Source organism: Pholis gunnellus, assembly GCF_910591455.1.
Source record: "Pholis gunnellus genome assembly, chromosome: 11".
Classification (NCBI taxonomy): Eukaryota; Metazoa; Chordata; class Actinopteri; order Perciformes; family Pholidae; genus Pholis; species Pholis gunnellus.
The window spans coordinates 9,051,494-9,077,568 of record NC_136538.1 but is presented as its reverse complement, the minus strand read 5'-3'; the positions used below and the strand labels follow the sequence as shown (position 1 = coordinate 9,077,568).

The 26,075-nt window shown below is 44.3% G+C and overlaps 1 protein-coding gene across 1 annotated transcript; it reads right to left on the bottom strand.

The window, feature by feature from the left end:
- Positions 1-168: 168 nt before the first annotated feature.
- Positions 169-26,037, bottom strand: LOC306703378 (striatin-like). Its single transcript, XM_079169330.1, has 17 exons — positions 25,727-26,037; positions 14,966-15,069; positions 12,444-12,517; positions 10,265-10,343; positions 9,376-9,543; positions 8,339-8,474; positions 8,079-8,241; positions 7,149-7,259; positions 5,793-5,939; positions 5,557-5,693; positions 4,648-4,823; positions 4,079-4,126; positions 3,871-3,992; positions 3,605-3,772; positions 3,368-3,508; positions 2,637-2,825; positions 169-1,766 (listed from the first exon to the last, which is right to left on the bottom strand). The coding sequence occupies exons 1-17, from the start codon at positions 25,937-25,939 to the stop codon at positions 1,597-1,599; spliced, it is 2,346 nt and encodes a 781-aa protein (XP_079025456.1). The 5' UTR covers positions 25,940-26,037; the 3' UTR covers positions 169-1,596.
- Between the last annotated feature and the right edge of the window lie 38 nt (positions 26,038-26,075).

The following is a 26,075-nucleotide window of genomic DNA, read 5'->3' as shown; positions in this document are numbered from 1 at the left end:
TGCCAATTTGTTTTAAGTGTAAACAAATATAAGATAAAGAAACAAGGATCAAGCTGTAGCCTTTAGCGTAACACACTCCATCCATGCAGTCAGCCTTTGAGAGCCACTGATCTGCACCGACGACGGCATTCAGTTCGTCAAATGACCAACATCAGAGCCCAGTTAACATTTTACAGCAGGTTTTATTTTGAACATACTTTCATATACAAACCAGTGACTGAGAAAATGGCTCATTTGAAGCTGTACTCGACACGTACGACATCGTGATTGATTTGTTTTGCACCCCGGATCGTTTCGTCCTCACAGTTCACAGTAAACTGGAATTTGCCAGGACATTTGTCTCGTCTGTGGAGGATGGTTAACTCATTGTTTCAAAGTAGTCCCACAGTACAGAACTAATTTCCTGCTAAACACTGGGCTACTGTATATATCTGGACATGATACATCACATTGTAGTCGAGCATGTCCGCACAATTGGGGAAAAACTACATACAGTACAAGCCATTGAATTCACACAGGAGCAAAACTGGCCCAAATCAATTAGTTCATCCTAAAATGGAAATCTAGAACCAAGTTTGAATTGTAATTATATAACCAAGATGGTTTACTTTGGACACATATGCTTGTAATCTTATTTCTAAAGTGTACAGTTACTTGAATTTAACAAACAGGCATTATACTTAATGGTCTGTATCACTCTACCAGCTTTGCAGTGAAACGCACACAATTGATTCCCCAACCACACTTATCAAAAAGGAGCACTCAAACTCACGCTGCACAGTAAATTTTAAGACTGAATATATATTTTGTTTATTATAAGCATTTGTAATTTTACATCCAATGTTAAAATCAACAACATTGTGACAACCAGCTCCATTTGTCCACTCCCTCCCTGTTCCCCAAAAAACAAGCTTGTTAAAATAACATTTTCAAGACCTTTTTTTAAAGCAAAGGCACATTTGTCAATACGTGTTTTTAAAAAGGAAAATAAAGGCAGGCCAGCAAGCAGAGTCAGTCTGGGAAGCAGAGAAGAAGAAGTGAGAGGCTTCCACGACAGCTCCAGCGAGCCTTCGGGCCCCACATTTCTGGAACGACAAAACACAAAAACCTGACTTGGAGTAAAGGGTCCGGACCTGGTTTGTCTGAGCGGGAAGGTCGAGGGCCAGAGGGATTCGGGATGAGCGTGAAGTCACAGGGGCAGAAGACCGGCTTGAAACCTCATTTCTCCACTCCACACTCGTTAACACTTGTCCTGAGCCTCCTAGCTACGGAGGTTGAGTTTAAGTCTGTCCGGGGGGTGAGGGTGAGGGGGGTGAGGGTGGGGGTGGGGCGCTGTGGCCGGTCACACCCAGGCCTGCCTGGATGGTAGATGGAGTCCTCCTGACTTGCCTCCCTGCCGACCCTCTTTATGGAGAGTCACGCCCCGTTTGAGGCTAGCGGCTACATAGTCTACCAGTCTGACAGGAAACCAGTGGGCTGTGAGAGGTGGGACTGGACCCATGCCTGAAGGTCTTTCCCCTCCTGTGTCTCTATTGGTCCCTGATCATGGGAGGCGGAGTCAGAGAGCGGGGCTGCAGGGAGACACGCAGCTCCACGTCATACGAACACTTTGGCGAGAGCGTCCGCCCCGGCGCTGGCGATGTAGCATTTAGACGGATGAAACGCCACATCGTGGATCGACTCCTCGAACTTCTTTCTGTGAGCCGTGAACTCCTGGATGCAGGTTTTACTGTCCAGGTTCCACAGACGGATTGAGCAGTCGTGACCTGCAGAGGACATAACGAGTTACAAGTGGTAGGGGAACAGCAATTACATCAGCATGAACCAGTTTCTCCCAGAACTTGGAAACATGACTTGCCTTTGGTGGCAATATGGTGTCTGGAAAAATCTAATTGACCTTATGTGAGGTGTCAGAATGGCTTTACTTTATTTTTACAAGTTAAAAATGTTGTTTAAAAATGTTAAAAGTGGAAGTTTGTTGTATCAGTGTTCAGGACTCTTATGTAAAAGCGGATCTAAAAAATGATTTCGAATATTCAGTGATTCTCCTTACAACAGATCAGACTACATGAGTGTGCTGTAATTATCAGGGACATTGACCTTTACAGGAGATGTTCATTCTGTGACTCAATGACGCACATTACATCCACGTTTGTCCCAAATATCATCACTTCAGCATTTGATCCTATTAGACATTTTGTGTGAAATTGTCACTAGTTTGGAGCTCTAATCAGTTCATCCTTGAGTGTAAGTAGACGTTAAGAGACAAATTTAAAGAAATTCGGCTCAAGATATCACGGGAATGGGACGGACGTGAGGTCAGTGACCACGACCGTTTAGTCCAGCCGAACGTTTAGACCAAATTTGAAGAAATTCTCTCCAGCAGCTCTGAGATATCGTATTTATGAGAATGGACCCGGCAGACGTACGTATCAACAACCCGAAAACATAATGCCTCCGGCCACGGCTGTCACTCACCATGTCGACACTATTAACTACTGTATAACATCATCAAGATGTTCACATATCACTCACAGTCACTGCTGGGTTGAGAACCTATCAACGAACTAATGTATAAAAGGGAAAACGCTGATGTAAGACGAAGCACAGGGGGACACAGGTTAGGAGGTACTCACTGCCTGACATGAGATAAAGTCCATTCGGGTCTACGGCTAAGCTCGTGACAGCGTCTAGGTGAGCCACCATGGAGTGAATCATTTTCCCGCTGTTGTTGTCAAAGAACTTGATGTGTCGGTCCTCTTCTGCAGTGATGGTGATGGGAAGAGTCGGGTGGCTGAGGACCTTATTGATCTGACAGGGAGTGCCTGGTTCAAAACAGAAGCAACGTTAGACCACTTATCCCAACTGTCAATTTGAATGAAGTCATTAGCAACAAAGAACCTGATCAGTGGAAACATTGTGCTGTGTGTGTGTGTGGACGTTAAGCATGTAAACAGTAACTTAAGCTTTTTAAGCAGTGTGGTAACACCTCACCTGAGTCAGGTTTTACTTCATGCAAACACTAGAAATACATACTTTACATTGTTTTGATACGCACAGTTAGGTCACTAATACACTACTTCACACCTAACGGTTAGTAGTCTTTGTAAATCAAACCAAATACAATAATAAAACAGAAAAAACCTCGTGGATCAGAGAGGCTGTTCATAATTTACTTTCCTACAGCTGCCACTAGATGTTACTCAAGAGGCATATTTTCTGATAGCACGTAATCGACTCCACTTCAACGTCATGATTGAATTCAACAAGTGTTATATAGCGTGTTTTATTATTAGAAGCCTGGAAATCAATGGAGAATTTTACTGATCGGTCTAAACGCTGCAGCCGTCCATCTGGCGAAACTTACCCGGCTCCAAATTGGACTCGAGACTGAGGACCAGCTGGCGGGTCTCCATGTTGAAGAGGCCAATCTGCCCGTTAGTGAAGGATGTGACCAGGTGGGCTGGGTCACTGCACACCAGGTCTACTGAGGAGGGAACTCCGAGGTCTTGTACACAGAAAGATACATTTATGTTAAGTAGTTAATTAAAGCAAATATTAAAGGGGAAAAAAAGAAGTCGAGATACAAGCTTGAAGTCACTACTTTTGTCTTCGTTGAATACTGCGAGGGCGGGGGAAGTGGTGTTGGCGTCCCACAGCCTCACAGTCCCGTCTGCCGAGCAGGAGAGGAGGCGCTGGTGTGCGCTGCTGTACACCAGACCCCAGACGGAGTCGGTGTGTCCACACAACGCTCCGCGCAGCATCGATGGGTCTGTGACAGAAAACCCGAGACAATCAAAGTCAGTTACCATGACCGGATTTTAAAAAAAGAAATCCTCTTGATTCAAACGAAACGCTTGACGCCGTTACCGTAGGAGTCGTAGGGGTCGATGTTGGGATTGGGGGTGTTCCAGCACTGTATAGTCCCGTCAACCCCTCCGCTGAAACACTGCTCCCCTGAACTGCTCATCACCACACTCAGTACAGCCCCCCTGGGGTTTAAGTCAAAATCATTTAGCAAAACTTCTCAACACTGGATTATATTTTATAAGTTTATATTTATGTGAAGAGTTTTTACCTGTGGGCCCTGAAAGTGTAGATTGGTTCCACATCTAAAGACGCACTCCTGTGGACAAACAATGTGTTCATTAATAACGTAACATGCAACACAACACAGCAGTGCCGGCTAAATATGCGTCCATGATTAGATTTCAAATTATTTGGCGGTGATTTGTACAAAGCCATAAATTAATGTACAATTGCTGTTATACCAGTGATCTGTATTATGCTGTTCTGTTATATACCCTCGACTAAAACATCCCATTTCTACAGACTGTGTGTGGGCTGCAGAGGGCTGAATCGTGTGACTGTGCAGCAACAAAGATGAACTTTATGGGATTGTAATCAACAACAGAGCTTTTCCCTCTAACGATGTTCACTCTGCTGCTGCGTGGGAACAAAAAGGGACACTCTGCTGTCAATAAGCCAATAAGGAAGGAATGACATCTAATCAATACAACAGATAATTTGAAGCTGTTGATTTTCCTCCTTTTGGCTGAGAAAAAATAAAAAGCAACAGTAGGAATCGGTGTGGGTTGTACTGGCGTAGTGTTTTGAGGTATTCAACTTGTGTTAAGACATTCTTACTTTTTGGCAGGAGCAGTCTTTTGCAGGTTCCACATCTTGAGCGTGTGATCCTCTGAAGCAGTGACCAGGACGGGCTCCACAGGGTGAAAGGCCAGAGCTCGAATCCCATCAAAATGACTCCGCAGAGTGAATTTGGGGTTCCATGTTTTTCTCAAGGCATCCTTATTGTTGCCAATCTGAGGAAGAGACATCTAATCAGAAACTCAACATCCACTTAACACTTAAAACGAGCCAAAGCAGCTCCCTTAGTGAGTTTAGATTATATTTAAACATTCATTGGTAGAAAATAGAGATAAAAGTGAGATTTAAAAAAAGGGTAGTGTAATACGTTTCCGAAATTTTGAGGTGCAGTCAGACTGTAAATACATTTTTTTGTGTGATTAAAAAGAGGAACTTTTTATGACTTTTCTTTAATGCTGGTTCTTTGGTTAACCACTTTTTCTGTGAAAGTCTGCTGTCACTATAATCACTGTATTTTGTGTTGATTTTGGCTTTCTGGTGTAGAACAACTCTTCAGTATAGAAAGAGCCGAGCTTCTCGCTGACGGTCTTGTTAACTAATGGAGGTCGCATAGAGTCATCAGTATTAAACCGACTGTTTCATAACCAGTTGTTCCTCACAGGTACTTTGAAAAAGCATGCTACAACCTACGCAGGTGTGTTTTTAAAGCCATGTGACTTTGACATTAGTTGTTAATGTGATCTAAACAAAAAAACCTGATATCTTCCTATATTACACTTTCCTGACGCTGCCTATAAAAATAGCTATTTGACACACAGTTGGCAAGTTTTCAGCATGCGATGTGACTTGCGAGACTTGCTGCAGATTAGAGGAGGAAGGTGGGACGTCTGTTTTTCATGAGAAATGGTCTCATGACATTTAAGCTCTATTCTGCCTCTTCCTACTCACATCGTATGCCAGACTGTCGGCCTCGTTGGCCACGGTGAGTCCGGCAAGCTCCCCCAGGCCCAGCTCACTCTCCATGGCCTCGTCTGCGCCCATAATGAACGACTTCCCTGAGGTGGGCGGGAAGGTCAGCGCCTCAACTGGGGAAAGAACAAATGAATAAATATACAACCAGAGAACTTAAGAAAGTCTAACAAAGAGTTGATCGCTAAAGTCTACTGGTGTTTTTGTTCGAGCACCTTCATCCGGTCGGTTCCCGTCGTGCTCGTTGAACCGGACCGCGTTGGGCCGGGACTGGGGGGCGGATGGTTGAGGCTGCATGTGGGACAAGTCCTCTGCATCCCTCAAGTTCGCCAGCATGTCCTGCAGCTTGGACCGGTTCGGCCCTGTTTAAGGAGTCAGGTCAACAGTGTTACCGAAGTGACCCACAGTGATGGAGAGCGGAGAGAAATCAAAAGAGGCAAAAGTATGAAAACAACAAAATATTTCATTGAAAAGCTGTGAGTACAAGCTGAAAAAGAGATATGGAAGAAAAGCAGCACTGAAAGGGAAGAAAATTAATTAATAAATGATAGTATGTAAAAGAAGAGGAAATAAAGGCAAGTCCTTGTTAGATGAACTGAAGAAAAGATGTTGAGACATGTGGATTTCCAGGTGTGTGCTGTATGGAGAGAGTAATATAATATACAGCTGGACTTTATGAAGTTTCAGCCCAGGCAGAATCATTCAGTGAACCAAGTATGGATGTGAAGTTAATGATCACAAGCATTTTAAGACAAGCGGGCCCTTTGAATCAAACCTTGACAGTCCTCCAGATGATCTCCTCCACACACCCACAGCGTGTACTGACACAGTGGGAAGATGTAAACAAAAATAGACCTCTACTTAAACCGGAGGAGGAGAAAGCCATGTTGAAAACGTGGTGTTGACATCAAATGAAGAAGAAAGTGAGATGAACGGAGTTGCTGATCTCATGATTCAATCACAGTAAAAAGGCTCCATCTGAAGTGGGCCGTTACTCTGAGAGCTGCAGTATTCAGCCAAGTCACTTCAATGAGTCGCTGAAAAATATTAATTTGCAGCAGCAACATACTGTAGTGTCAACATGGCTGACAGATGAGGATGTAGATGATAATTATGTTATTATGACTGGAGAAGATACCGAAAACAGAGGACTGTGGTCACTAGAGCCCAGATGTTCAGCACGACTAACTTTCACACTAATCTCTGATATTTGACAGTATGGACAAGACGATGTGTACGTAAATCAAAACATTAAACGGGACAGAAAAAAAAAAACATGCATCAAGCATTACAGTTTGTTTGCGTAGGAAAATAAAAGGTGACAGACTTTGTATGAGAAGCACATTCACTAGAAGACAGAGGAGACATTCAATATGGAGTGATAGACAAAAGAACAGAGCAACGCCAAGTAAGAAGGCATAATAAAGGAGCAGCTAAAGAAGGAGATGAAAGAAAAAAAAAACAGCCAAGATGTTTTGGTTTTGGTTTGAGGCCTTTTGGCTGAACTCAGGAAAGTCAGGCTCTACAGAGAGAGGAGTAGGAGGGAGGCAGCATCGGCTGACAGGACTTACTCTTCACCCCCTTTTTCCCCTTGCGCTCCTTTCTGTACTGCTCCTTGAGTTTGGTTATCATGCCCGGGTCCACCTCCCAGGCCTCAGAAATGGGACCTTGATCGTCCTTCTCTACACAGGGGGGAACAAAACCAGGCCGAGAGGCTTGTTGAGAACCTGCTCTGGCGGAGGCAAGAGTGGCCCGGCAGGGTGGGCAAGAAGCACTCGTTCCCTCCTGGGGGTTTCTAAAGCCTCCGGGAGAGTAGTAGGCCTTTAAGACTTGAGACGACTAACACCTCAGTGATTTTAGACTCATTGTAACCATCTCATTTCATCTTTTTAGGATTTCTTCATCATCGGAGTGGTGGGAGGGAAGTTGATGCCATGTGAGGGATTCCTTCATTTGAACATTTCTGAGTCATGACAATCATAAAATCCTCACAGTTAAATCTGTGTCATAATCAAATTGTTGTATACACATGACTCAAATACTCAAAAACTGCGTTAAAATACGAAACAACACCTCAGCATGACATCAAGCCCATTGTTTTTCTGGCTTTGGGTCTAAAAGGACCAGTGAGACTCAGAGGGAATCGGGTAGACGTGACGACACACAGGGAGACATTGTGTTCACGGGCTGGCTATGGGAACACACAGTGGAAGAGATCACAGACTACGGGTTAAACAGAGAAACATCCAAACATCATGATTTATGACCGCAGCGTGACATATGAATGACGAGTACTCCGTGAACAGTCAAATAATTAGGGTTATTTTCAGTGCCTCTGAAACTTGTGCATCCAATTTGTAGATAAAATAGAAACAAGTCCGTCACTGTGCAAGAGAAGAAATAAATAAACATTTAGATATTGTGCTGAAACTGCATCTGTGGTGTCGAGATGGTGCTTTTCTTGCAATTCTCACTCTGCTCTTGACTGATCCATGACTCACCCCAGTCTGTGCCGTCCCCGTTGCCTCGGGACTCTGGCGAGGTGTCCATCTCGTCAGGACTGGACAGGAAGTCAAAGCCCTTCAGCGCCTCCTCTGTGTCCGGGTCCTCACTGGTGTCCATACTGGCCGGCGTTGTTGAAGACGGGGGCTTCTTCCTCAGGATCTGGAGAAAAATATCGAGGACCGTTATTAACAGCGCAGAGACGACTTCTTCTTAACTTTGTGCGAGTGCAGGAGATGAGGGCAGACTATTTTCTCACCGTTCTGGATTCCACGTTAGCCCTGTCCCTTCCCTCGCTGTCCTCGTCATCATCTTCATCGCTGAAATCAGCTGCTGCATTCTCGATGAACTTGAAGGCCTCCAGTACAGCGCTACTGTCAGAGAGCTCAGCTTTCCTGAGAAGCAGCAACGATGCATGCACCACATCAGACTATAAGGCACAGTATCAGTAGAAACTCCACTCACAAGTGCAACACACACACGCAGCAAACGTAGGTGTGTGTTTTAGACTGAAGAAAATAATCTGCGTCAAAGTGAAAAATAAACTAATAAACAGCAATGTTTTGAAAGTAGATTTTAACGCGACATCGTTTGTCATTGACGATGGAATACCTAATGAGGCGTTAACTCATTTGAGTTTTCATGTTTTGATACACAGTGGTAAACTTAATGTAATCAAGCTAATGTTAGCTAGCAGTGTGTCTTTGGTCTATATTCAGTTGATTAATAAATGTTTGTATAGATTGAAAAAAATACATTAATTGAACACAATATACACACAATTTATATAATAAAAGAATAGAAATGTGGACTCGGAATGAAATTTGCACCTGCCACCTTCCAAATACAGAGTAAATGTTGGCTGAGATTTCAGAAGTGGCAGACAAAGAACATTGAGTGGCCAGTAGAAATGTTCAGTGAAAGGTGAGGGGAAAAAAACCCTGAATTTCATATTAATATTGTTGGCAGCCTTGATAGAGTTTATCAACCTAAACTACGTGCGTCTATAACTGTAGGTCTGCGGGGGCTCTCTGGCTCTGCAGGTCGATGATATTGGATTTAGGCATTATTATGAAACCCACTGCAAACACCCGTCCTGTGTAGCATTCAAGCGCTAGGATTAGCCAGGCGTCCACGGTCGCCGAGGTAACCGTAACCTAATTTGTTCAGCTCCTGTGCGCTATGCGCTACCAAGGAGAGTTTATTAGACCCCTCCCACACAGTGTTACATGCAATTAATCTGTAATACTGTTGTTGCCGATCAGTCTATGGATAGCTTAGGAGGGGAATACTTACCCTCTGGTGCCCAATGCCTTTGATGCGTCTGTCCCATTGACCAAAGGCTCAGTGCTGGTCCGTTCCCCCGTCTTTCCGCCTCCGTCCCCGGCTAGTCCTAGCAGCGCTCGGACCCGCTGGGACTTCACGTCTAGGATGGTGTCTGTGTAGCCCACCTCCTGCAGGTACCTGGAACAAGGTCATTAACTTAAACCTGGTTGCAAATGGTCTAACACAATTTTAAAAGTGACATTTTTTTGTGAAAAGAATACGTATATGCATGTACAGTGTTGTGTAGCATGGAGGAAGTTTGGGTTGAGAAGACGCAGAGACATTGTAAACAAGTCTTTAATAATGCTGCAAAGGCCCGTTAAATGAACTTTTCTTAATAATAAGTTCCTTTCCCTACAAAGACTTCAACATGATCAGAGATGAGGAAGAGTCGAGTACTTGTTACTGTCAAAGGTGCCATGTCCTCTGGCAGTTGTCTAGTTGATGGTATCGACTCTGCTGAGGCAAGAAGAGCTACTCATCAAATGTTACACCTCCTCTGTGGGGATGCAGAAGAAGCTCTAGCAAATTGAGCGAGGCGACTGCCTGGAAGGGAGGGGGTGTCTTTGCACATTGTTGATCTGTCCCTCGACACAAAGTCAAGAATAAATTGGCTGCCTCATTGGCCAGATGATGTGTGAGGCTGCCCGATAGTGTCTGGGATAAAGGCCGAAGCCTGGTGTATTTACGCAGACTGTAGAGTAAGGAGACATGATGACCAAACACGGAGCAGGTAATGACTGCCACTGCCCATGTGAGGGAGCTCTTCCCCAAAGCTTTCCTGTAACGTGACTCGGACTCTTGTATCTCACTTTAGTGCAGAAAACGGCCACTGAAGGATTTAAGAGTGCACACTTACTGTCTGAGGAGCTGACGTCCTTGTTTCCAAGACAGCTGATTGTTGAGCGATCCAGAAGACTCATTCTCGTTGGTCTCATCTGCAGGAGAAGAGGAGGACACAAATCAGAGCTCCACAAACGGCACAGCCGCCGACATTACTTCCACTCTGTAAACACGACCAAAGCATTCCTGCATCACAGCATCCTGGCAACGACACACATCCAGCGCTGAGTTTCTTTCTGCGAGTCAGTGGATTAGAGTTAAATGGAAGAGGGTATTGCTACTCTTTGAATTGTGCCATTGAAAAAGACACTTACATTTTACTGCGCAAATAAACAGCCGTGGCCATGAGTATTGCCGAATTTACGCTCCAAACCATTTACCTTTTCGCTCATGTTTGGACCCAAGTTATCATTTGTCAACACGAGTGACTTTAACAGCTAGCCTCAGTCCAACTATTTACATCTCAGTCTGTAATTATTACCCTATTAAAACTGTGTACTCCACAGCACTAGCAGCAAAAAGAGAGAAGAGATTCAAAACTCATTGGCAATGGCTTGTTCTTGATGCTACAACAGGACATTTGATATCTAATGACGCATACAGACATCTTCAAAATGGCGGGTCTCTGCTCCAACTACTTCCCATGACTTACTAGAATAAGCACAAGGTGTGTGTGTGTGTGTGTGTGTGTGTGTGTGTGTGTGTGTGAGAGAGAGTGTGTGCCCGCTGCAACCAGAACATCACACGATGTGTATGAAGGCTCTGACAAAACAAGCAATGATGTGATTCAAAGCTCACTTTGATACCAAACAACATCAGAGCTCCACTCGCGAGTCAGCTGGGAATTTTGCGCGGAGCAGCGAGACGTGTTAATAAGATTTCGATGGGGTGCGAGTGTGTGTCGAGGAACTCGATTTGGCGGGGCAGACAGACGGCGGTGCCTCAAAAAGTGGGTCATGCCTAATTCAGGAGGGTGAGGAGCGGGCAGGTGCACCACCATGCGAACACCCCCCCCCCCCCAAACTTGTCTTCTTCCACCTAACACCTCTCCCCTTCGTCCCCCCTCCCTCCACACAATTCATCAACACTTCAAGGGCTCGGGTTCTTTGAACAGCCCTCATGAATAGAGATGAGGAGAGAGGAGACGAAATGTCGCAATCTGACTTAATGATGGCAGAGGACTTGAACATGAGAGGGCCAATTAAACTACAATAATATAACAAGCAGCACGAGAGTGATTCCGAGGTAAAACTAGGTCCTGTGATGGAAAGGGTGAACACTCAAAAAGTGAGCGCAACATTTAGGATGTTTAAGACTCGAGTGGGTGAAGTAGTTTAAACTCAATTTATGTAAACTGTGTGCATTTCTATTTACTTACGTAAATGTCTGAGATATCTGATGAAGATAACAATCTCACCACAACGTCCGTTGTGTAGCTGTCCTGGAGCCTTTTCGATTGAGTTGTCATTGAATTCTCATTTAGGATTTCTCATTGGTGGTCACATGTATTTTTGTGCGGGGGGGCTTTCAGAGCGCAGACGTTATTGTTCTGATTGCTCAGAATGGAACTTCACTCGTAGTTCTCACAGCATTAAACATTCACATTAACCTGCAGATTAACTGTCTGTTAATTGTCAGAAATGGAGACAAATGCTGATCAGAAGATCTTAGGTCCAAGGTGATGCCCTTTTATTGGCATAAACCCCACAGAGATTCTGTTTATGACGCTGAAACTAGGTCATGTTTTAGACATTTCCTGGAAACACTGCTGTTGAATTTTCTTAAATGCTCATTTTCAATGTTTTGAGCACCACATGTTTAGCTGGAAACAACTATTTGCATGGCTAGAAGCAAGTGAAATAACATTGTATAAAAAGGTGAGCCTTTATAAGAGATCAAAGTGAAAGTATGATTGTCCTAAACATGTGCAGCCATGAACGCTCTCAATCTAGAAAACCTTTTAAATCAACTGGATCACAGTTGTTCGACATTGCCTCTTCGAGCAGCTCAATGGTTTGTGAAGTACGACTGTAACGTCGACTGAGGACACTGAGAGGAACGTTATTGTGGCGAACAAGATTCAACATGAATGCAACCTTCGAACGCTGCATTCATACCAGTCCCGTCACTCGAGGTATGTGAACTCAACAATCAGTGGTTTAGCGTGAGAGGAGGTCGAGTCACCGTAGACTTACCGGAGTCGTAGGTCGGAGGCTTCATGTCACCTTGATTCAACTCGGTCCCATATTTTAACTTGTGGTACTTTGCTCTGGAAGGAAAGAAGGAAAAGGATGTCAGCAGATAAACACAGGGTTGATCTGAGAAGAAGCTATTTTAAAGAACTCATTATGCATGGCGTGGCATCTGCATAAGCTTTGAACGTCATCCCGACACCAACGGGCTCTACTTCTCACAAACACGTTCGCTTGTTAGACAGCTTCACTTGTTTGTGTGGCTGTGTTCAAATCAATATCACAACATTGAATGGAGTATTTTTTAGAGAGCAATATGTGTCATGGTTTAGGAAACAGGGCTGCAGCAAACAATACGTTTTATCATTGATTTATCGCCATCAGAAAATAGTGAATAATTACATTTACCGTCATAGAAGACTAAAAAGAACACCAGCAAATATTCACAGTTGTGAATTTTAGGAATTTATTGCATAAAAAATGACTTAAACAGTTAATTTCTCTATTAGTTAATCAAGTAATTGTTTCAGCTGTCTTCCCACATGTATGCACCATCACATGTATGATAATTAAATTGATGCTCCCGCAATAAACTTGTATCATCAGACGCTTTACAAATGTAAAACAAAAAGAATCACTTCGTTTGTTTGTTACTCAAATATTAGACCTAAAATGTGTAAAACAAAAAAGGAAATTCATCTACAAACTAATATAAAATGGCACACATCATTTAGAAAAAAGCAATAATACTGAGATTTCTTCCAATGACCACACACACGCACACGCACACACACGCACGCAGTGGTAAAGAGAGCGCTCACACCTTTTAGTTCACACATAGTCAACACTACTCCCGCTGTGATCCAGAGGAAGCAACCCCCCACCCGAATCAGATTCATGTTAAATTGGGTACATCCTACATTCAGAACGACATTTCTCATATTGCTTTCAGGTACCCTCGGAGACGTGACCCGTTGCTTAGCAACTGGGGAAAGTGGTAGTAATTGTGGGATGAGCGTCGCTCCCGGGGAAGAGACGGCAGAGATTTCACCGGAGAACAGTAGATAAATATACTCTAGAAACAGCCAGAGGCCAATTCTGTACTGACAAACCTGATGATGATGATCCTCACGGAGCGGCAAAATGTAACTAACCTCTGAGCTGAGTGGAGGAACCACAAGCGCACAAATACACATTCTGACACCCGTCTACCTCACGTGTGTTCAAGCTCTTAATAGCTAAAAACATCTTGTAGCCCCGAGCTCAAATGAAGACATCTGCACACAATAGTTTCATCACACTTTTCTATGACCTCTACTTATCCCGCAAGGACTTTGCTGATTACTCGCACTCATGGAAACAATGCTTTACTTTGCATTCATAGAATTCCAAACATTCCCAGTTTAAAGTCTTCCGACAAAACCAGAGTCGTCTACCGCCGGCCACGAAGCAGTTCTTCCTCTGTGGATGTTGTTGAGGGTCCGGCTACACGGAGACACCATTAGTGTAAATCACACACGCGGCCAAAATGTGAGCTACATCTCCAGGGTTCAAGTGTCTTTAGCACTTTGTCCACCAGGTACTGTGCTCTCAACAGAGATGTGAGGGAAGCCAGATTGCAGGTTTAGTGTATTTAAAGAGCACATTTAAAAAAACGACAAAACGGTGCTGTAAAGTGGAAAAACAACAATACAAGATGGTTCACTCCTTAGCTACTTCCATCTTCAGCTCTGGAAAAAACCAACACATTTCATTATTTTTTTACCACTTGCGCGAGTGAGTTGCTACATTGACTAGTAGTCACAGCAGTTTGAATGGCAAACTCTGTGGCTTCACATTAATAGAGATGTGTTGAAATCAGCGATATACCTCCGTAAACAAGGTGCAGCCATGCGTCAAGCAGGAAGGAAACGCAAAGGGCATCACCACAGCTACCATAGGGAGCCTTTGTGTGCCGGTGGCGGGCTGAAGCGCACGAGAATGAGAACAATGTCATTCTTCTGGTTTACTGGAGAAAGAAAGCTGCGACGGTGACCTCGTCTTGGGTGGTGAGAGAATCCCCCCCAAGTCATCAGCAACCGACAGCAAACAAAGCCTTCATGCCAACACATGCTCTTATCCGGAGACATCACACCAGCTGGACTCGGGGGGGGGGGGGCTCTCTGTCAATCTAATACTGCTTCTGCTGACACCAGCTGAGACATCAGACTGGTGCGCATAGAATATAAACAGGAGGAAGCTGGAAAATCTTTTTAAAACGCCAGCAAATCCTTTTACACATGATTGAAAAGTGTGCAGAGAGCTGCGCTCTGGAGTGTGCTAGGTCTGTGTGCAGGTGCAGCAGATGTTGATTTGTCGAACGGTGAGAATCTCCTCTCACACTGTTCTCCTTTTTCCATATTTCTGAGAAGCAGGAATGTATTTTTAGGAGCGGGCAACACATGGAAATGCTGCCGTTGTTGCAGGATGGCTGAGGTGTCTGTGTGTATTGTGGGAGGGCCGAGGCGGGGGGGTAAGGAACTCACCTCTCCTGCTTCAGTGCATATTCCAGCATTTTGATCCTCCTCACAAGGTCCTTCTTCAAGTTCTCCTGGCCTTTCCTCTCGCCCTGCAGGAAGGCGATCTGGGCCTGAGAACACAAAAATAGGATTGTCAGGTCACATTTTAAAAGCAGTAGAAGATTTAAAGTAGTTGCTTTTATAAATAGAGACCAGTTTCCGGTGTTCTGGCATCTTAGATATGAACTCGCTAAGAACAAAGACTTCAAAACACAACCTCCATGAGGCAGCATCAGAGAAAGACTACTTCTGTCGAGACTGAAATAGGACGATGTCAAATCAATATGCGTGGCATGATGGGGAATAAAAGCCAATCTGTACCATTCTATTTTAATCTAACCTACTCACTCTCCCACACACCAACAATCGCCCCTCCCTCCTCTGAAACCCCCTTCCCTCTGCTCACCGCCGGCTCTCTTCAGTAACAGGCAGCAGCTGTTGACGCACTCGGTCTGAGTCAGCATTGCATTACATCGAATTGCTGTGAGTGCACACATGTACACTTGGAATGAGAACGGTAGCGGCTAGCTCACAGTGAAGCTGCATCAGATAAATCACAACAGAGCAGATCACGATTGCGCAAAACTGTATCCATCTTACAGCAGGTCTTGACAGTGTGTCATTGTGATCATCGCAGCATATTTCAGTCACAAGCATTATGCCGGAGACAGATACTGGACCAAGTTAGTGGCGTGATTGCTTTATCTAGCGTTGGTATTCGGGGTGGGAATCTTTGGCAATTTCACAGATCAATTTTGGTTGAGAATCAATTTCAGATTCAAAACAATTCTTGATTCAATAAAAAAGAAACAAGGTAGTATATCATTGACTCCTGTCCTTTCCCCCTGAGCTATAATGAAACATAACTTGACTAACTGGTCTTGATGAGGATCATTATCTGACTACTAGAAGAAAAGAAACGTGAGAGTTTTCAGCTTCTTTTATTTCTTATGTTTCTCTATTTAACTGTAACTTGGAATCATCTTTCAGTCTTCTTCCTGTATGGAAATTATGAAATTAAAGTCCAATTAACTGACCCACCAGCAATGTTTCTGTAGGAACAGAAATTGGTGTGTGTGTGTGTGTGTGTGTGTGTGTGTGTGTGTGTGTGTGTGTGTGTGTGTGTGTGTGTGTGTGTGTGTGTGTGTGTGTGTGTGTGTGTGTGTGTGTGTGTGTGTGTCCTAGAGTAAAGGAGGAGCGCTCTGCTGTGTTGCTGTTAACAATAACAACAGAATGAAAAATGAATTTCACCCAAAAAAAGAACATTATCATTAAGATGCTGGAGCATTGAGGAAAAGGTCTGTAAATGATCTTTGTCATGAGTGAACTCCTTAACCAGTTGTTCGGGCTAACCATAACCAAACATGTAGTTGCTGCCCTATGGCTTTGTACGGCAGTATTGCCAAAAATGCTTCTAAATTCTGATTAAATTTGGTTGGTAAAAAACTTCCCGAATAATTAAGAAAATAAGGAATTACTCAGTTAAGTAATTAAACTAAGTGCCACTCTGTAGTTAGGAGTAGACAACCAAATCATTGGAGAGGAATGTTAAAACTTATTTTGGATAAACTGCGTAAACAATAAGCCCACCAGAGCGTCCGCATCACTGAGGGAGATCCATTGAAAACAAGGGTGGAGAAAAGCACAAAAAGCCAGATTTCACCCGTCCAAAACTTCAATAAAAGAATTAAAATGTTCTCGTGGGAATGATTCAAATTGTAAAACCGCACAATAACTTCTTAAAAGGGAATGAATATTGACTGCATTCCCTGCATATCACTCTGCATGCAGAGGATGGTGCGAGTTTGAGTGGGCTGGATCACAGTTTCACACGGATAGCAAGTAGCGCCGTTTCTGCCTGCAGTAATGAGTCATGACAGCGCTTCAATCTGCCTCGTATTAACAGCATTTTAACATCCACCGTTCTCCGCAGAGGAACCCAGAACAACCTGCCTGCTGCAGTGCCCTTAGGATTTAGGCTACTGGTGCTCCGCTCGACATTGTAAACAGCGCTGAGTTAAGTTGGCACCAGTCTCGTGCTAGCAGTCCGCACAGATGCCAACAATTGATGCTCTTGAAAGGTGGGTCGGCAACAGCATCGCTCTACGTCTGTAAAGTCTCCAATTTCCTACTCGCCCCGTTTTATGTGCATTCACCCTCAGCTGGATCTATACTAACGCATTCAAACAACGTTAACAATGTTTAGTATGCATGCACTTTAAACGTTCTTGAGTCAGTATCGCTCAGCATTAAAACCAGAGAGAGAGGTTACAGTAAGATAGAGGAGCGGGTCAGACAGCTAATAGAGGAAATACCAGCAAAGCCCCAGTAGTCATAGCAGAGGGAGGCATCCCTTTACTTTCACCAGATGAAAAAGTATTGATTTGTGGGTGGATTGAAAAGAAGGTTTTCAAAGACAACACTTCACTTTGTGTTGTCTTTCGAGGAAGGGAGACGAGGCACATACAGGGGCACAGAAAATATTGCATATGGAAAATGATCACCGTTTGGATCGGGCCAGACCGCGTGGCTCCCAAAATAACTAGTTTAAAAGCGTCTCCAACCCAAATATCAGAGAGGACCACTGCCTCGGGGCGTTGAAACCGTATCACATGCAACTGGGCTGCAGAACCTACAAATACCTCATTCGGCTAATTGCAGAGATATTTTCCTTTAAAAGTCTCTTGATGTCCAGCTGAGTCTCAGACCGTCTCAAATGCTAAGCGGAGGCAAAAAACAATAAACTTTCATTAGAAAGTGCCACGATTTCCCGTATTTCAACGATTAGAGCCACAGCATAGCCACACCATAAAGCCCTACCTCAAGAATGTCACATCCAAAAAAAAGGAATGACAGAGTGTCACAACTGATGCATAACCTCACGGAGAGAAAACGACACACATTGACTGATTGTGGATGAAACTGTACATCTGCAATGATTGATATAAACGAGTGAGCGTTCACTTCCTCGTCCACATGAAGCGCTGGCCCAGGGACCCAGAGATAGAGAAGAGTGCAGCTCTGTGAATCTCTCCTCCATCAAACATTAACCTTGGGAGGAATGCAATGAGTCAACTCGGGCCATAAAGACACACAGGAAGCATTTAATTCCCGGCCTCACACTGGCTGCATTATTGGGCTCCTGGATAAGGGCTCCTTAGTCTGTCTGAGTAAGAGACACGTAGAGCACGGCATCCATCTAGAGCACAGCGCCTTTCAGAGACAGGAAAAGGAGGCAGAAGAGAGAATAGACACCAGCAACTGGCAAGAATCCTGGTACGCTAAGGTTAGAAATGGTCCCGATACCTTCTGCTTTCTACTCTTAATGAAATCAGTAAAACGAGGAAAAATGGAGCAGCTGCCAGTCCTACTTTATCACAATTTGAGACACATTTGAAGACGGCACATATAACTGCACAAAGAAATATTCAAAAGATATAGTTCAGCTCTTTTTGATTATGGTTGGTATTCAAAAAGAAATACATATTTGATGTGCCTTTTCAGCACCCTTCAGGTCGCGTGCAATTTCTGCCGCTAGAGGTCTCGCAATCAAAACAGCAGCAAAAGACGCATGTTATGTAGTACAGGAGTGTGGCATCATGGGAGATGTTGTCTTCACTGTTAAACAACCACCATTGCAGACGAAAATCTGAAGTGACTCAGGCAGAAATCATGTTATTTTATTTACGTTACATCCAGTCACGTCTACTCACGGTGTCATTTCATTCTAATGAAATAGCTGCGTTAGCTAATGCAACAATAACTCACTATTACACGAGTCGTCTGCTACGGCAGCCGACTTTATGTGACGAATTTAATCGCGGGGTAGCTGGGCGCTGGCTTCCTTCCTCACTCTCTGATGTATCACCTGGTGTTGTTTCCCCAGAAGTTCGGACATTGTTGGAACCATTCGGAATAATTTAAGTGCACAACTCAAAATAATAGATTCTTTTTCAATGTGTAAATGTTGCATATTAAACCTTTCAATGTGGAGATTCAGTGAGCACATATTGCTGGCGATGGATGACACAGACAGCAGGAACGAGAGGAAAACAACTCAACTTTCAGTCAATGACTGTATGATGATTATAAACGATAACTCCTCCATTATTAATGAGATTAGTGAATTCCAGACATGTTTCCTTCCAGACTTGTTCTGCGTCATCGCCGAAGACATCTTCAACACAATGAGGCCATTTAATCCAGACACAGTGAACACTGTGAAAAAAAAACATCTCAGCGGCAAGACTGAGCTCACTCCATTTGTAAAAGAAATGCAGCGGATACTCACACAACCTCAGGGCCTACAAACACACACAAACACACACAAACACACACAAAAACACACAAAATGGTCACATATGCTGGAGCTTCGGCCACGGTCAGAGCCGAGGAAGGGAAAGGAAGGGGTGTAAATCCCACATGTATAATGCAAACAACCTTTCTTTCAGTGAACATGGGATTTACTCTCAGTTACTGCAAAACCAATGAGCACCAGGATGGCTGACCTGATGACTAGCCAAGTACATTCCACACATGCCATTACACTAGTAGCAAGAGAAAAACAACTGAAGCAAGACAGAGGGGCTTTGGACTTCTCTGGCGTGGCTACAGCAGCGCACTTTCTATTTGTTACTCGACACAGATCAAACAGCTCTATTCTAGTACGATAGATCTGGAATATTTAAAAACCACACTCATCACTTTAAAAAGGTTAAATTTACTCAGAAATATTCCTGATCTTTATTATAGAGGTGTGGACATTTCTCGATTCTAAGATGAACGCGATGCAAATGTGAAGGATTCTGCATCGATGCAGTGACGGAACATAATCGGGAGTTTGGATTCATTTCAGCTCAGTGACTTTACTGGGTTTTACTGGCGTGCCTGTTTCTCTCTCTCCCCTCTCTCCCCCCCCCCCCCCCTCTCTCTCTCCCTCTCTGATCCCAGTGTTTCAACGAGGCTGGGGCTTATACAGACACTGCACATCGATCCACGCCGCTCATGTCCACGGGCTCAGATTGAGGATTGCTCTGAGGGGTCAGGGGGGGGGGGGGGGGGGGGGGACGGACGGACGGACGGACATTGAGCTGATTTAATAAAGATTTCTGCTCAGTGATCTGGAATGAGCCAAACTGCCTTTTTCACCTCTTGTACAAAAACCCGTAAAACAAAAGAAAATCCCGACACTACCAGAGACGGCTCACAGTCAAAATCTGCTCTCTTTCCTAAACTGTCACAGATTTGTTATTTTTGATCTCATCACGAGTTTCCACTTGAGCTTCAGTTAACGCTTCGCCGTCAAGGTGACACTGCAGTGCTACCTTACAGGGAGGGGGGGGGCAAACAAAGGCAGCATGTTGGGCCTCTTGAGGACATGGGTGCTGCACCCCATGTTGCTGCATTAATATTAGATAAGGCCCAGAGAGTGCACACGCTCACATACTGTATGCAGGCAAAGAGCTAAATCTTTCAACATCAGCATTTTCTCTGACAAATAGGTGGTGCGACTGTAAGGTGTGGTCCCGGCAGAACCACGCCGAAAACAACATTTGCAATACAGCTTCACAATCTAAAGATGCACTGCAGAGCGAAGACGACTAGAAAGGGGGGAGAAAAGCAGTTTAACATTTCGGGCATTTCGTCTGTTCGGATACTAGCCGTCAGAAACAATGTGCGTTTGGATAGTTTATCAAGAGAGGGAACTTAGGTTGATGTGGGAAAGCATTTCAGACAGAGCTAGTGAAGTGCTCTATTGTCTAAGGTGCAATGTAATTATTTAACTTGGGTTAATACTGCATTAAACAAGTATGGCTCTGACAAAAGGTCCCCAGCCGTATCCAGTTATAACAGGTAAAGATATATAACATTCAATGCAAAGAAGCACTTAAAATGTGTAGACGTAGATGTATCTATAGTATAAAACAAATATAGCTCTAACCATTTACTTTAGAGGGATAACATTGTTGTGCCATCAAAATGTGGGAAAACAACAATATCGTCACCGCGACACATCGGTAGCAGCAATTTGATCGGGTGAGAACACCAATTTACAACTCTGACAGACTGGGGACCTCGGATTTACTGTCAAAATGGGGGAGGACGGCAACTTGGTGGCACAAGCAGGCAGCTGTCCCGCACACCCACGTAGACAGATGAAGGCTGTAAGTGCGAACGGAGGAAGAAGAGTTAACGGGCCGCTCTCCAGCAGAGAGAAAGGCTCTGGTGCGAGTCCGACAGGGACAGTAGAGCAAAGCTCACAGGACCATGCTTCAGTTAATCAACAGGGGTCCCCTTCAGGCTCTGTCACAGGGAAACACAAACTCTGTTAAGCTACTCACTGTTGTCTCTACAGCGAATATTTTACATACACTACAATGACTGTCTTTGTGGTGCTTCTGGTGAATGTTCCTGCGTTCTGTCGTGAACCTGTGACTGAGAACGGAGACGTTTCTTTGAGGTCGACAGGCTGGTTACGTGAGGAAGGACGTGAGCTTGGTGAACTGGTCATTTAAAGTTTCTACGTCCGTTATCCGAGAGCGACAACGTCGAGAACATGGTATATACTTGGCAAGGAAGCGTGTACTTTTTTTTTTGTACTCTGAGGCGCACACTGGGAGGGCAAGCAAAAATAACTGCAGCTCGGGGGTGGACACAGTATCGACTGAAGGAACGGCGGTGACACCCCATTTCTGAATGCCGTGGAACGCTCACGTGTATGCTCAGTGCATTGGTTCGGTCCATTTTATTGCCGCACCATTGAGCTGAGCACGCCTCAGGCTTTGTCATTCGTAAAAGTAAACACGAGATCACAGTAATAAGTCATCTAACTGAGGCGGGGGGCTAATTCTAGGCTGCAGTCGTCTCCAGCGTGAAGGTAAGTGACGGAACAACACGAGCCACACAAGAATCCTGCTCACGTTAAAGGCCTCTCCTGTAGGAATACAGGAGACGCTTCTATTCCAGATAAGATCAGTGGGTCCACGTTTCAGTCTGCGCCCACATGGAGCCACCGTACACCCCGAGTCACCTTCAACCTTCTGCTGGTGTCAAATTATGGCTGCCGACAGATACTTCTGGCGCAGAGATATCCTATGGAGCAGGGATTTCCCCATAACTGGAGGGCTGATGAAGCACACTGGAGCGCCGCCTTGCCTGTACAGGGCGGAGCTCCACTCAACCTCTCCTGGCCTGGAAAAGATCTGAGCTAATCAGGACGGCAGGGGGACGACAATAGTGTACATACCACAATGTACACTACCGTGCAAAAGTTATGAATCGGCTGTTAGATTGAGGTTTTTCCTTCAATAATGGCTTTTTTAATAAAAGAAAACAGTATAACTCGGACACCAAATGTATTGTTTACATTTAAAATAGTTTTAAATGGAGAACTAAATGATTCAAACATCTATTTAGTCGATGTCCTAATAGTGTTGCATGACAGGGGAGAATACAAAATACATGGATATCGATATAGAACCACAACGGTGCATTTGGCCTTTAAAGGTTCTCTGTGGTCGTTTGTTCTTTGGGCCCTCTGCAGTCTACTCAGTGGGTAAACTGAAGAGGTTTAACCTGTGATTTGTCAGTCAGAAGGATCTTTGTCTCTTTCAATTGCAAGTGTGGTTGAACTATTGCAGAGCGTTTTGTTTTCCATGTACATAGAAATATAGAACCGCCTTCTGACTGTAACCAATCAAGCTGCTTTCTGTGACAGGAGATTTGAACGGTGATAAGAATATGTGTCTGATAGATGTACTGTACAATATGGCAATGTTATGCAAAATCACTTCCAACTATTTCAGTTCAATACATGGACGGTCTCCCACTGTTAATTACAATTAGCTTGACATCATTTGGACAATAGAATATTGCTAAATAACTACAACAACACATTTCAAGTTAACGATGCCAGTTTCACTATTTAAAGCATAAAGAATGAATTGATCGACTGATAATGAAATAATCATTAGTTGCATGCGTAGTCCCTTTCATTACCAAGATAACGTACTAGATTTCTATCACTAGCTGAGTTAATTGATTATCAATGGCCACTCAACGAGAGTTTAATCCCGTACGACAGCAGCCTGTGCATTACACAGACGCCGCACAGAAGCAGGGGAAGATGGACACGTACAGTAGAGCTGCAAATAACAATTATTTTCATTTTGGATTATTTTTTACTTGATTAATTGATTGATTAGTCGTTTGGTCTATAAAATGTCAGAGAATGGTGAAACATGTTTTCTCACTGTTTCCCACAAAGCCCAAGATGACTTCCACAAAGGTCTTGTTTTGTCCATAACTCAAAGTCATTCAGGCGCTGTCACAGAGGAGTACATGATTGTGAAAATGGTTGACGTTAATTTCCCAGCTGACGACTAATGGATGAAACCGCTGCAGCTCTAACGTACGGTACAGTTTCTGTGCTGCTCCAGTAGAGAGGAGCGGCTCTGAGCATGACCTAACAGGCCGGCTGGACCACATTCCTTCAAGCCCTGGTTTGAGCCTTCCTCCCAAACAAAGATGTAAGACACAGCTTCAACTGTCTTCCATTCAATGCCTATTCAACCCACAACAACAACAACAACAACTAAACCCTGGGAGGAGAGTATTCACTGGGTTGTGAAATCGCTTTACGTACATTCTCAACGGTCTTAGCTCTGAAACCTTGTATGTAGCCTTCTTAAAACATGGAAGATAACATGTCAGCTTGGATTCTGTGTGCACGTGATGGCGAGCAGCAGCAGCAGCAGCAGCAGCAGCAGCAGCAGCAGCATGTTGCAGAAGGATGAAGTGGACCAAAAAGAACACACGGTACAGAAGATGCTGCATCGCGTCCATTAAGGCTCTATGCCCACTACAACTTTTCATTATTCATACGAGTCTATTCAGGTTCAGCTAAAGGACTTTTTATCTTTTCTTGCTCACTGCGGTCCCTTCACTCAAGGCTAATCGACCAATACCTTCTATGGGTTGACGCACTGTGTATGTTTGCAATATGGACACAACAAGGTTACATAAGAGAGACCACAGCAACTCATCACGGCTGACTAAATAAGAGAATTCATTCTTGAAACATCTATTCAGATCGGTACTGTGCTACAGAGACTAAGCCACACGTAATGAATACTGTATACTGCAGGTTAAATCATGTTCAAAACATCAACCGGCCTCACATTTAAGGTTAGGTGCGACAAAAAAAACAAGAACTCAAATTGAGCGCGCAATGTTTTGCCGCCACAAACAAACCACCAAATAAACCATTTAGCAACCTCACTGTGCTTTGCCGCAGTTGCTGCTGCTGGCAGCAGACAGGAAGCTTGATACACGGGCCAGATGAGTCAAACCCCTGGTACACTAAGCAGGGTGTATGTCACCAATCTGAAAACAAAGCAGTGTGCTCCGCCCCCCCCCCCCCCCCTCTCTCGTCTCTTTGTTAGCTGAGGTAGTCTGCCGGCTGCCAGACCCAAAAAGTCAGTGTTGGCTCTTGTGTTCCAACAGTTATGGCTCCATCACAACAGGTCAAAGTGATGGAAAAATAAAAAAAAACTTTTCTTCCAAACGTTGGGCACAGAGACTGAAATTAAACAGTAAAACGCTCCAACGATGCCTTCTTAACTGCTGTTTAGGAACGGTCTGGCACATGGTGTCAGAGGTCATTTTCCCTACTGTAGAAAGGTAAAGTCGATCATGCAGGCTGGTGAGGAGAGTTTCTAGGTTCAAATCTTATGAACATTACTGTCAGCCAAATCCACCTACACATATATGTTAAGACGGCTGTTACAGCCCTGTACTTCCAAACAGTGGAATCAAACAGGGAAAAAGAAGAAGTTAGAAGTCGAGTTGGACCAAAAACACAACAAAACAAAGACTTTGGGTATTTGACATTTTCTTCTGGTTAAAGCAAACTAAACATTTGGCATCCCTGTCTGTGTCATGTTTGTTTGGTTCACAGCAGGACGAGCTACACCCTTATTATATCTTATAAATAAATGAATAATTAAAGTTGTTTGGCCATCAAGTAAGGGTCAAATGTACTATTAAAAGAGTGGACCAATTAAAACCGCCGTGGCCTTTATCAAAGGCAGACACGACAGCATTTTACATTTTCCCCTCAAAAGTGTCATCATCAAGGCAGCTACATTATGATACTATTCAACAACACGACACGACACCGACTTGACAGTCTGAGTGTTGTAAGCTGTGTGTCTTCACTGACAGCACTACTACCTTTCCCACACGTCGGCTTGTTATAGGCTTAGAGGTAAAATGCAATAAAAAACCAAGGCGGGGTGCATTACGTTCAGCTATAAGTAGGCAGGTTGCCGTTGTGTTTCCACACGTTTATCTTGCAAATGCATTAATTAATTATCTGTTGCACATGCATTAATTAGCAGGTAAATCTAGCTATTAGTTATTTTCCTGTATCCTATAAGCCCAACGTTACTCTTAACGCCTGTCCTCCAACTCCCAATGGAAGCAAGTAGTGGTTTCAGTCCCAGTGAAGAGGTCGCAAACAGTCGTCGTGCAGTCGGGTTAGAGAGAGAGAGGGGGGGGGGGGGCGCTGCAGCTCCTTTTAGCTTCTCTGCTAAAGCTAACAAGCTAGCCTAGTGACCAGAGCAATCACACACAAACTCAACGCGATTCACCAGAAAGGAGAAACTCTATGCCCGGGTAGTGCCGCTAATATACGACCGTGTGTATATAAAATGTGACGGTTTTCACCTGTAATTCGGCCCGCTCCACCTCCCATTGTGCTCTCTCTACTTCGAAACGGGCCCATTCGTGCTGCAGGAAGTGCAGGATCCCCGGGATACTGTACTGCGCTCTAGCCGCCTCCGCAGCGTCGCCATCGGGCAGCGGTCCTTTCCCCCCGCCGGTTAACACGGAGTTGTTGTTGTTGTTGAAGAACACGCCGGGCCCCGCCTGCTCGTCCATGGCCGGGCTCGGTGTAAAGGTCTGTCTCGTTGTCTCGCTGATTTGTGCTGCTAGATATCAACGGAAGGGCAAAAAGACTATCGCCTGCGCTGTGTCTCCTCGGCTCGAGGGAATGAACTCACTTTCTGACAGCTAG

Coding starts and splice junctions, on each gene's coding strand:
- LOC306703378 (XM_079169330.1), bottom strand. CDS start 25,939: ATGGACGAGCAGGCGGGGCCCGGCGTGTTCTTCAACAACAACAACAAC. Junction 7,260..8,078: donor CGGGGACGGCACAGACTGGG/GTGAGTCATGGA, acceptor CCCCCTGTGTAG/AGAAGGACGATCAAGGTCCC. Junction 5,940..7,148: donor GGGGAAAAAGGGGGTGAAGA/GTAAGTCCTGTC, acceptor CTCCTTAAACAG/GGCCGAACCGGTCCAAGCTG.